This window comes from Triplophysa dalaica, chromosome 7, assembly GCF_015846415.1.
Source record: "Triplophysa dalaica isolate WHDGS20190420 chromosome 7, ASM1584641v1, whole genome shotgun sequence".
In the NCBI taxonomy this organism is placed as follows: Eukaryota; Metazoa; Chordata; class Actinopteri; order Cypriniformes; family Nemacheilidae; genus Triplophysa; species Triplophysa dalaica.
In genome coordinates, this window is record NC_079548.1 from 4,764,200 (window position 1) to 4,776,228 (window position 12,029).

The following is a 12,029-nucleotide window of genomic DNA, read 5'->3' on the forward strand; positions in this document are numbered from 1 at the left end:
ATGATTTAAGAGCTATGCGCGGGCTGTTTGCTTGCAACTCGGCTTTTATTTTAAGATGTCCTGATTTGTTTGTTTACATGGATGTTGCGTTACGTTACACAATAAAGTTCAGCTGACCAACGTTAGGTGTTTTCTAGAGTTTTGGCTTCTCGTTTAACATTCAGTATTTAAGGAGCAATATCTCCTTGCTTTATTAAAACTCTATCTTTACATAAGGATCAATATTTTATTGTTTACATTCATTTGTGTGTCACATTCCTCTAATTTTGTGTGTTTTCTTGACATGTCTTTTCCCCACGTTAAGTCTTTGGCGAGATGGGTCGCAGAAAGTCAAAAAGAAAACCCCCTCCCAAGAAGAAGATGACGGGAAATTTGGATACCCAGTTTACGTGCCCCTTCTGTAACCACGAAAAATCATGTGATGTTAAGATGTAAGACTTACCACTGTTTTCATATTCAAAATAATAATTTAATTTGCATTGCATTCGAATAAACAAGCACTGTAAAATGCTTTTCTCTTATTCCAGGGAACGAAGTCGAAATACGGGGATAATATCGTGTACTGTGTGCCTAGAAGAGTTCCAGACACCCATAACGTGTATCCTTTTGTGATATATATAAGAATATAAATATTGTTATATGGTGTAGGATAGAGAGATGTATGTATGAAGTAATTTGTCATAGCCATCAATGTGATGTAGTTTTTCCTTAAGTAGCAACTCAGATCTCTCGGAACCCGTGGACGTGTACAGTGATTGGATAGATGCTTGTGAAGCAGCTAATCAGTAGTTTTGATGACCAAAAACACTTAAGGATTTTTTTTAGTCCTTTATAAATCACGGTCTTGTATTTTATCTTTAAGACCTATGAAAAACCATCGATGGAGGCTTAGACATAATTTAGCTGCCCATATGTATGTCGTTTTCATTTTGTTTAGTGTTGCAACGGATGTTTCCATTTCAGTTTATTATCTTTTAGTTGGTCTCTTTTATGATTTTGGTTTTTATAAGACCACGTAGTGTCAATAAATCATATGCATATTCTCACTTCTGATAATCTTTGGTCTGTGCGTTTCTATGATGTTATTTTGGTTTGGTCATTTTTCAGGATGTATTTGCACAAACCGGGAAAAAAGAACAGAAATGATGTTAATGGAAAGATAAACACAGTTAATTAGAAAATTACTTTGATTTGGTAGGTTTTGCTCAACCATTGTTGGCAAGTGTCATAACACATTTGAAAGCATCAACGCAAGCTGAAAATTTGCGGTTTTATGGTCTGTTTCCATAATCAAAACATGAATGAATGAGGAATTAAAAAACACTAGGGTAATCTATCCATATGTTGTAGTCATGAAATAAATGAACTCTCCTCCTGTGAGGCACATTGATGCTGTCATGTCAATACAGCCATTACTATGCTTCTAAACCGTGACCCTCTTATCAAAGCAATAGTGCAGCTCTCTCTAAGTCTTTAAAAAAACTGAAGAGTGAATTTCGGCAGGCTAAAGGTCTGTTTATTGAATCATTTTATTCATTTGAATGTAAACCCATAGTGGCATCGCCACTGAAATTTAACTCGGTCAGGTTAAGTTAACATGTCTTAATACACTTTAGGTCCTTCAGAACCTGCCTAGCAATAGCTTTGGAAAACCATAATGTTCACCCTAATGCTTAAATGGTTTTCTTCACAACATTTATTTTAAGCAATGCATGAAATTAAGCACTCTTTTATTACAATTTAAGAGAGTCAGCCCACCTTCACGTTGGCTGAAATCTACATGAACGTTGTATGATAAATCAAAAACATCAGTGTGATTTTCCCCAGTAAGACATGTTTTCAGTTTCAAACACTTTACAGATAACATTTAAACTGGGTTTAGGGGGAAATCCTATATGTTATTATTTGTTCCCTAGCAGAGTTCACCTGTATCTGGATATCTGGATTGTTCTTGCAGATATGTGACCTATATAGAAAGAACGGGTTCAACCATCAAAGAAACATCCTCAGTACTATAATGATGCTTTGTAGGTCATGTTAACAATAATCTCATTTTATTTAAATTATATTTAATTAAATCTGAATAACAAAGATCTGTCAATGCATTTATTATCTTTTCTGATAAAAATGTCTTGTTTTTCTTTAGTTCAATCTCTCTGTTGGCTGGTGATAAACTCATCCTGTAGATTTGATCGAACGTTCACAACGATGCCTGTGGACTTCCTCTCCTTTAATCCAATCAAAAGAGTTTTATGAATACATACACCACAACACTTTGGGATGCGAACAAATCCACTTCCATTCTATAACATTATCTGCGTTCTTTCATAAAATCTGGACCATGCACTTGAAGGAGAATGTCACACCAAAAAAATTAACTACATAAGTGAAAAGCTGGAAAAGCCAGTGCTTAAAAAATTCCTCCCATTTCATTCCATGAAGCATCAGTCACTGAAGTACTCAGCACTGACCGGAGGCCGTGGTGTCATTAAACAGAGATCAAGCTGGTCCTACTTGGTCAAAAGAATTTGGAAAATCAGAAATAGCGCAGGTGATTTAAAAAAAAGCAGTGTGATGGGAGCTGTCTTTTCCTCTTAGTCGGAATACTGATATCCATCCATCTCTGAGTCCTGGCCGTTGTTGATGTAGTCATTAGGGGTGGAGCAATACTTGCTGTCGTACACTTGGCGGGGCTGACCGTAGGAAGTCATGCCGGTCTGGGACGCCGCCTTGTTGGTGCCCATCTGCAGAGAGACAGTAGAGGTATCGCACATCTCCATATCCAGCTTCTTATCGAAGATCTGGCGCTTGGTGCCCGGGGCCGTCATGCCAGACTGCAAGGGAAATAATCATTACGAACTTTTCTAGATAATTGTGTCATTTTTATCACAAATCATATCTAATTTCTTATGTGAGACACACAAAAAGAGATAGTTCACCCCAAAAATTGTATTATTTATTATTAATATTATGTCATGTATATCCATTTTCAAAATATCTTCTTTTGTGTTGCACAGAAGAGAGAGTCATATACAGATTTTAAAAGACACGAGGGTGAGAAATGATGACAGAATTTATATTTTAGGATGAACGATCCTTTTATAGTATGCCTAAACAGATTGGAAATCTGACCTACAAATATTTATCAAACAATTATTTTTAGGCACCTGATTGGCTCCTTTGTTGGTGCCCATCTGCAGGCTGATTGTCGATTGGTCCAGAGGATTTTCCATTCCTGTTTTAGGGTCATAAAGATGACGCCTTGTGCCGTATGATGTCATGCCTTTCTGACTGGCAAACTTATTGGTTCCCATCTGAAAATGTATGGAAGCAAAATGAAACGGTGAAGAATATTTCAGGACATTTCAGTAACAAGCCATATAAAATACTGACCTGTAGTCCAATGACATTGCGTCCCTCCCTCAGCTTCTCAGGAGCAAATCTACGCTGCTGTTTTTCTGCGTATTTTACTCCAATATCACATTTAGAGTGAACACCTTTAGATTTAGCCTGGATTCAAAATTAAGACATAATACATACATATAGATGATTAAGTCATATCTTACAATAAATTTTATCTGTTGACATTAGTTATTGAATTAGGGCAATTGCGTGAAAATGTCAACCTTAAAATATATATGTTTTTACTTTGGTAACAGCACAGATATTAACATTTGGTGGTTCAAATACCGATGTGAGGTCTCTCTTCAAATTTGTAAAGCATTTGTTTTATTTTTAGTGCATGATTTTTCATAGTCAGGTACGTGCCATTTTCAGTATTGTCATATCCATAACGCAACATATTCCTCATTAATGGACACAAGAAAATTTAAAAAAATAACTATTTCATTTTCTAAAAAGAGGCATCCCTTCTCCATTCATTGGGTATTATTGCTTCAGGATTGTGCATTTTATTTCACAGTAATCCTACAAAGTTTGTTGTCTCCCAAAAAGACTTTTTTTGTCACATCCAGGTAAAATAGAAAATTTGTTGACAAACTGATATTTTTTTATGTTAAGACTCTATTAACAAGGGTTTAGTAAAATATAAACAGATCTTATTTATAAACATATATTTGTAACAAATTCATTCTCTGAGCATTCTTATGTCCATAGTACAAAATGTCACGTTTTTTTTTTTTACATTTTCCGAAAACAACAAAATCAAATATCTAAAGTTGCATTGAGGATATACAATATATTATATTGTTAGTTAGCATGAACAAATACAACCCTATTGTAAAGTGCGACGGATAACATTAATGTGAATTTTGTTAGATTAAGAGGCTAAAGACATGGAATGGATCCTTTACGTTTATAAAGGGTTATGCAGTATGATTTTGACGGTTTTCTAGTTTCTATAAAAGTCCCGGTGAAATAAAAAATAAGGTTTCCTATTTTTGAAGAAATATTGCAGCGTTTATTCTAAATACCTTACCAATGTGGGTCATTCTTCTTTTTTTTTAATTCATGTGGCCTCATAATCTTCAATTATAATCTGAAAATAAACTTTCGTTGTCAAGTGACTATCCATCTCAAATGACGTAAATTAGATGGCTAGGGCGGAGCATCCGTTTACTCCTCCCCTTCAACTTTGTCACAGCTGTTTTTATACATCCAATCAAATTGCAGTGAAAAACCAAGCCACGCCCACTGTTTTTTCTTCAATCAAAATTCTGTTTCATTCAGAAATGTGTCAGAATACGGAAGGGAAAACAAAGCCCTTTTAAAAGGAAAGCCTGCAACCATTAGGCAAAAAAGCGTAACGGCTAATGCTAACGCCCTGGCTTCAGCGGAACGCAGGAAAGAACACCGGATGCTAGTTTTATGAATGGATGTCAATGAGTTTTGTTAACCGTTACAGGTTCTCCAATTGGAAGACCCTCCCATCTCTATAATAAGAGTATCTCTCGTAAAAACGACTTCCGGTTCATGGGAACTTTAAAAATAAGTAAGTTTGACTTACCATTCCGGCCAGGGTGATAAGAGTGCATTGCACCTGAGTGTGATTGACGTTCTCAAACAGGTCATTGGCCTCGAATATATCATGTGGCTTCAGTCCATACTCTTGAATGGCTCGTACAAAATTACTGATATTTTCCAACTGCAACATACAAGGCCGAACAAAGTGGAACATGATGTGTACTGTGAATTGTCAAAATGAGCATGCCCAACTCGCAAGAACATACACATGTATTAGAAACACTTAATTTAGAGCGTATATGTATTTCATTCATCTCTCAATAAATATTTTTAATGCTAAGCTAAGTGGCTAAGAGTTTCAATTTGTCAGTGTGTACATCACTTTAGTGTGATGTGTGAATATAGTACCAAGTATTGTTTCACCTTTCAGTCAGGAGCATAAATACTGGAACACTTTTTCATTGTCTTGTGCTGGGCCAAATTTGTCAGATTTTCTCACTAACCTGATGCCAGTTTTGAGGGGAGTTACTGATCTTTCTCACGGAGCCGGGCTGAAGGATGTTAATGAGCCTGTTTAATCAAATAAAGAGTATGAATACAGAGAAAACCAATGATTCACAGTGATGAAACATTTACATATTTTTCATATGCTTTTATACAAAGCAACAAACACAATTTTTGATAGATAAAACGACTGTAACTTTAATTATGAAGGAATTATACTGAATAGATCTGTTAAAAATGTTCTAGTGACCTACACAGGAGCGAATCTAAGAATCAAAAAATGTAAAAACAAATTATTTGCAGTTGACACATGGAAGATATGAACATGATTACCTAAAATTAAACCAAACTACAAAACTCATCAGAACCTGTGTGGCCCTTTGTAGGTGAAACATGGCAAAAGGAGCACAGCTGACTTTTTTTAATAAATCAAATTTAATATAATTAAATGAAAAATCAATTGAAATTGTAGATACTAATGAGGAACATTAATCTATAAAAATTATATATTTTTATTATTAAATTCGATTTGTTATAATTGTTTTAATTGTGCTATTATTAATCCAATAGCAGGTTTGTCTCCAAAAAAGTATGGAGTTTAATTTTAGTTTTACGTCTGTAAATATATAGCCCCGGTTTCACAGACAAAGCTTATTTTAATTCAGTACTATGCCTTAGTTAAATTAAGATATTCAAGTCACTTGAGACAAAACAATGGCACAAACATATTTTAAAGAGTAAGTAACATATGATTTTTAAGGTCCTACTTTGGTTTATGGAGTGTCCAACAACAAGTTTATGTACATAGAGGGTGTAAAAACACTATTATGTCATAAAAATAGGTATTTATTCTTAAATTACTTCTTGACTGACCCTCCTATCCGCTAGCCTAGTGTCATGTGATTGGTCAGATGGTGTTGTCTGCTGTGATTGGTCAAACGCGTTTGTATCGAGTAAGGCGGGACGAGAGCCCTGAGGGAATGACGTGAGTGAGGATAATGAGTGTCAGCTGTGTTGCACAGGTATCGCACCTCTTTGGAGGAAATTCGGAAGCATAAAAGGACTAGTGACCAGAGTGTACGACAAGAGAGGACCAGGCCTAGATTTTATGTTACGTTTTATTATGTTTGTGTTGCCGGCAGTCGACCGTGCAGGAGCTGCCGGCATTTTACTTCCGTTTTGTGGTTTGATTATTTTTTATTAAAAGTTGTTGAACGTTCGCCGGTGACCGCATCCTTCCCATTCCTTGAACTCCTTTTGTGTCATTTGAAAATAAATTGAAACCATTGTTTCCTCAGAAGTTCTTCCTTTGGTAGTTTAAATAAGACGCACTTAGTTTCACAACGTAGAACACAGGTTTTAGACGGCACACACATCACGAACGAGCGACAGTGTTTTGGGGGAGGAGAGTGAAGTTTTCGCGGCAGTCCCAGCAAAACGTAGGCGGGGAATATGTCTTGTGACGTAGATACGTACTCGTTCACTTCTCGTTTGCATGATTCAGAGTCGACTCCCTTTTTTACAAGCCAATAACTTTGTTATTTATTCACCTTCAGACTTACAATTTGGCAGACAGCTTACTTTCAAGCACGGCAACATAACACACTGAAATGTAATTTTCATCATCCAATGCTACTTACTCTTTAAGATTTATCAGGGCAAGTTATTTTAAGTTTAGTTCATTTTAGTCTGGGAATAGTCTCAAGCCTTGTCTGTAAAACCGGACAACGTTCAGCAACAATATATTTGGAGAAATCTGTTCGATTCGGTTGAAGAACTTCTTAGCTGTCAAACTGCATACATTTAGATCCTTAAATGTATTTTACTAAACCGTCATGATCAGAGATTTACTCACTCGCACAGGATAACTCCATTTTTCAATCCGTCCATGAAGTTGTCTGGAAGTTTGCGGCTTGTGACCTCATGGATCCACATTCTTAGCTCCTCCTCCTTTTGAGGGTCATACTTCTGGGCCAGCTAGAGGTGAAAGGTAAAAGCATTGGTTTACCATTTTTTGTTGTTGTTATTTTTCCATTTGAGCTCAGGCTTTCTCAGACTCACATATTTTATAAGGCCAAAGTCAAGCACTACTGTAGAAAACCTCTGAATACTGCGTTTTTAATACTAATGAAATGTCAACGATGAGAAATGAATTGTTGCACGACAGATGTTTACAGCACAGACCGACATTATTTTATTCTTGTACAAACAGTGTTTACTTGATAAAAAAATGTGATCGTGATCCTTCCAAATAAACTTCTACTGGATATAATTCCATCACTATTCTTAAGATAGACGGATGGACGTGTTGTAAAAGGAAAAAGAGGTGACTTGCACAAAATGCAGCGGACATTCCTTTACGCAAAATTCATTTCATTGTATTTTGCTCATGGCAAAATATTTACTCTCAGCTATGAAATAGATCTAAGCGTAAGTGTTTTTAATAAAGGAAGAACATGATAGAGAGAGAGAGAGAGAGAGAGAGAGAGAGAGAGAGAGAGAGAGAGAGAGAGAGAGAGAGAGAGAGAGCTGTTTCTCCCAAGTTTGGTGTGCTTGTGTGGAAGCCAAACAAACCCTGTAACTTTAAATCCGTGTTATTGTTGTTTCTCTCTCTCTCTCTCTCTCACTTTTATGTCACTTTTCCTCCCACAGCTGTTGGTCTCATCGGATCAATCTTCCCATTTCGATCTTTCTATAGCTTTCTCTTGTCTGCTCTCCGAAGTGACGTGTACTCAGCACATGCTAAATCTGTCCGATGAAAAAAGCGCCAGAGGCTTCCAAGGAATTCTGCTCAAATTTTGATTTATTGTTTTTCTCTCATTTTGGACATCTGGAACAGACCTCAGTCTACCTCTATAGCGTCCAGGCCAACACTTGTTTTCGGGAATACTGTCACACGGCCTGAATAACATTCCTTCATAATCTCAGCAATATCAGAAACACTCTATTTTTAGAATTTACATTGTTTATGTGTTATACCGTTTATTCCTCACTTCAGGAGGGACGAAATGACAGAAGAGGAAAGATGGAATTGAGCTTGGGTTCATGTTGAAGATGTCGTAGCACTGGTGTCTCTCTCGTGGTGGGATGTCTAACAATGCTCCTCCTTATTCCAAACTGTTTACAACAAGCTCCTTTCCTCGGATATTGTGAGCGACCCTTCCTTATATGGGGAGCAAAATCACATACCTACTGCTCAGGAAGATCCAGCTGATATAATACAAGTGACATGAATAATGTCACAGCGTGACACCCGAATTTAAGGGGTGCGACTGATGCCGTACAGGAGAATATGTGAGAAATGTGGGATGTTTTAATATTTGTTTGAGTGAAAGGAAATCTGAAGAGGTTGACAGAGGGATTAAGACACAATCACATCATGTCTATCCGACAAACACATAAACGTATTTAGATCTTTTATTACATTGTAGATGTTTATGTTTCAAAGCTGACTGTTAGAAATGAATCGTTGATTTCTATTATTCAATTCACAAAAATGGTATCACTTTTAAGTGTTAATTTGTTCATTTTAACTAGACATCGATGTTGGTCAAGCCTTCTGTCAGATTGCATGCACTAACATGTCAACATTGAAAACACCTTTTACAGATTTGATACATACTGCTCACCAGGTAAAGTTTAGTTAACTAAGACATTCCTAAGGGTTTAATGTACATAAATTCATTTGATGTTTTTATTTTCTTTGTTATGGACGTCATCAACACCAAAACGTCAGTCATAGCTTACGTATTCACTCTTTATAAGGCACGTCATACACCTCTATATTTGCAGATTTGTTGACAGTACTTTTATAGGCTATGTGAAATGATACTGTCAAGTTTCTAACAGCACAATCGCACGTGCTGCCTGCGCATCTTCGGCGGCTGTCAATCAAAGAAGCTGACCACGCCTACCTTACTCTTGACTTCTGCAGACATCCCGAAAGCGGGTCCGCTCTTGAAGTGGGTTGTCATCGTGCCTTCACAAGTCAAACGGGACTTACAGGTCCGGTGCCGTTGTCAGATCCTGCGGGAAGGTTCGGGCCACATCGCACTTCTTTCCTCAATCTGTTTTAAACTCTTCCCATCTGCGCGTATGCGGCGCCAGCGCCGATTGGTCGGGGCCGTCGGCCAAGTCGTGACGTCACGTCGCAGTGTAAAAGTGATGTCATCGGCATGGCATTAAACGCGTCCCGTGTCACTTTTTCCACCTTGGAGCGAATTAGGGACGACTCTCATTTGTCCAAATCAAATGTGATGTTGTTCACGATACATGTAAACGAATGGACCAATGAAACACACTGTGAAACATTTTACTGGCTTAAGTTTATAAGGCCCCCGTGACCCGAGGTAGTTCGGATAAGCGGTAGAAAATGGATGGATGGATGGAAGTTTATAAGCAGTCAAAGTGTCATTTTTGAACGTATTATCTTGCATTTTGACAAGTGGTTGAGTTGATGTAACTTATAAAAATGAGTTGAAATTGCTTATTTAGATAAGTTAAAGTAGGCAAATGCAAAGAAAATACGAAAGTGTGAAACAGCACGTTCAAAAAAATGAAAATTTTAACCAAACTTTGTAAATATGCTCATAAATGTTCATCATGGTCCACTGTGTGAGAGTTTCTTGTTCTATTTCAGGGGGGCAACGTTTGGATGCAGATGACAAAAGGCCATGTGGAGCCGGTCTGAGAACACAAGTAGCCCACCAGCTAAACCTCCCAGTCCTTCAGCATAATGTAATGATGTCATGATGCTGTGAGATCTCACATAGGAATGAAACAAGGACTCACTAAAAGCATGATGTCATGATTTAAATAAATCAGTATAGAGACGAGGAATGTTATGACATTTAGTATTTACATTTAGTCATTTAGCAGATGCTTTTATCTAAAGCGACTTACAAAGGATAAGCATTATAAAATGAGATCTATACTGAATTCAGGTTGTACTTTCTATGTTGTAGACATTGTGATACACATTGAAACATTCAAGTAAAGCAAAATAATATCACTTCATATACAATACATGCAGGAAAGGATGATCTGCTGTTGTTAATCTTAACTTATTTAACTTAAAAATTAAAAGAATGTATCTAGCTTTTCTTTTCTACTTAAATGATTGCGTATGAAGAAGAGTTTGGTGGAATACATGTTACATTTCAATGAGGTGTAATGATTTAAAGAGGTATTATTTTTAAATAGTCAAGACAAAAAAAACTTTCTCAAGCCTCTCATGAGTTTTTCACATCACATGCTAATACATTTATACTAATGTATCACTATATAAGTGAAGTCTTCCTACATAAACAAACTTTAAGAAATACGTAAAAATCTAAATATGTCCTTCCTGAAGCTCAGTGGTAAGAGCATTGCGTTAACAGCCCAAGGTTGTGGGTTTGATCCCAGGGGATTGCAAATACCTATGTAAAATGTATAGGATAAAGCAATGTAAGTCGCTTTGGATAAAAGTGTCTGCCACATGCCTAAATGAACAGTATGAGATAAGAAAAATAATTTGTAAGGGAATGACACAATGATCATTATATCAAGTCATTACATTTTACTTAATAGAAAACCTAGTCAGAAACAAAATCTGTGGTCGGCACCATGTGACAATTTGCACCTCAAAGCGTTTTTAAACATATCAATGCTCTTAAAAAAGTTCGTTCACAGTCGTACAACCATTTCTTCATATCTGTGAATGTCTAGTGAGGCTTTAAAAGCCTATTTATCCTCTTAACTTTCCTTTTGGGAATATCAGGAAAAAACAAGCTGATGGATGGACGGATGTTATGATTTACCTCTCCTAAACTCTCATCAAGCCAGAGAATGAAACTGTTTAACACCTCCAGAAACATCTCTGACAGTCTGAGACAGTAGCAAAGTCCCGGTGATAGAGTCAGAGCGAGCGCAGTCTGATTCAAGTCTCTTGTAAACATTGAACGGTTTGAAAAAGAGCAGCAGAGGAATTTGGACGCTTTATTTGGTCATGACCGAGGCTGAGGATCACCCTGCTATGAGGGTCATGATGAAGAGCGGCTCACGCTCTACGGCTTTAACAATCTCATGTGAGGACTTAAATACCACTGAATTTCAGTACTGTATATACACTTTGGAAAGTAAATAGAGATCACATCATTTTTGCAATGTTGAGAGACCAAACCTCGCTTGTTTTTGAAAAGTGAAAAGAATGAGAGAAAATATTCATCTAAAAAAATATTCATTTTATAATATCAGATTGGGAGCGTTCACTTTTTGCATCCAGTTGTGATATTTTTTCTCGAGACTGATGAGCAGCTATCTTGAAAATTGTATTGTGTCTCTGAGGTGAACTTATAGTCTCTGTGCTCGACAGAAAGAAAACAAATTGTCTAAATGATTTGGCAAAATTGGCATTAACTTCTTGTTTCCATAAAAACAATACCACTATTGCAATTGTGCTGTGTCCGGACACTGTCGCATGTGTTATATAACTTTTTTACAATTTATTAGATTTATTAAAAACAAGAGGGAAGTTTATTTAAAATGTGCCAAAGTGCATGTGAAACACAAAAGAAGAAATTATGAGAAATGTCTCAGTGGTTTTGTGTCCATAAAATGGA

General features: G+C 36.7%; 1 protein-coding gene across 1 annotated transcript; it reads right to left on the reverse strand.

The window, feature by feature from the left end:
- Positions 1 to 2,032: 2,032 nt before the first annotated feature.
- On the reverse strand, positions 2,033 to 9,602 carry cnn1b (calponin 1, basic, smooth muscle, b). The gene is made up of 7 exons (XM_056753882.1): positions 9,342 to 9,602; positions 7,283 to 7,404; positions 5,427 to 5,493; positions 4,967 to 5,104; positions 3,394 to 3,510; positions 3,168 to 3,314; positions 2,033 to 2,834 (listed from the first exon to the last, which is right to left on the reverse strand). Exons 1-7 carry the CDS (start codon positions 9,399 to 9,401, stop codon positions 2,595 to 2,597), a joined length of 891 nt encoding a protein of 296 aa, XP_056609860.1. The 5' UTR covers positions 9,402 to 9,602; the 3' UTR covers positions 2,033 to 2,594.
- Between the last annotated feature and the right edge of the window lie 2,427 nt (positions 9,603 to 12,029).

Bases quoted from the DNA above. Each gene is read 5' to 3' on its own strand.
- cnn1b (XM_056753882.1), bottom strand. From the start codon at position 9,401: ATGACAACCCACTTCAAGAGCGGACCCGCTTTCGGGATGTCTGCAGAA. The intron at 3,511-4,966 runs GTAAGTCAAACT...TTTTGAATCCAG, and splicing joins TTATCACCCTGGCCGGAATG to GCTAAATCTAAAGGTGTTCA. The intron at 3,315-3,393 runs GTCAGTATTTTA...ATACATTTTCAG, and splicing joins GCAATGTCATTGGACTACAG to ATGGGAACCAATAAGTTTGC.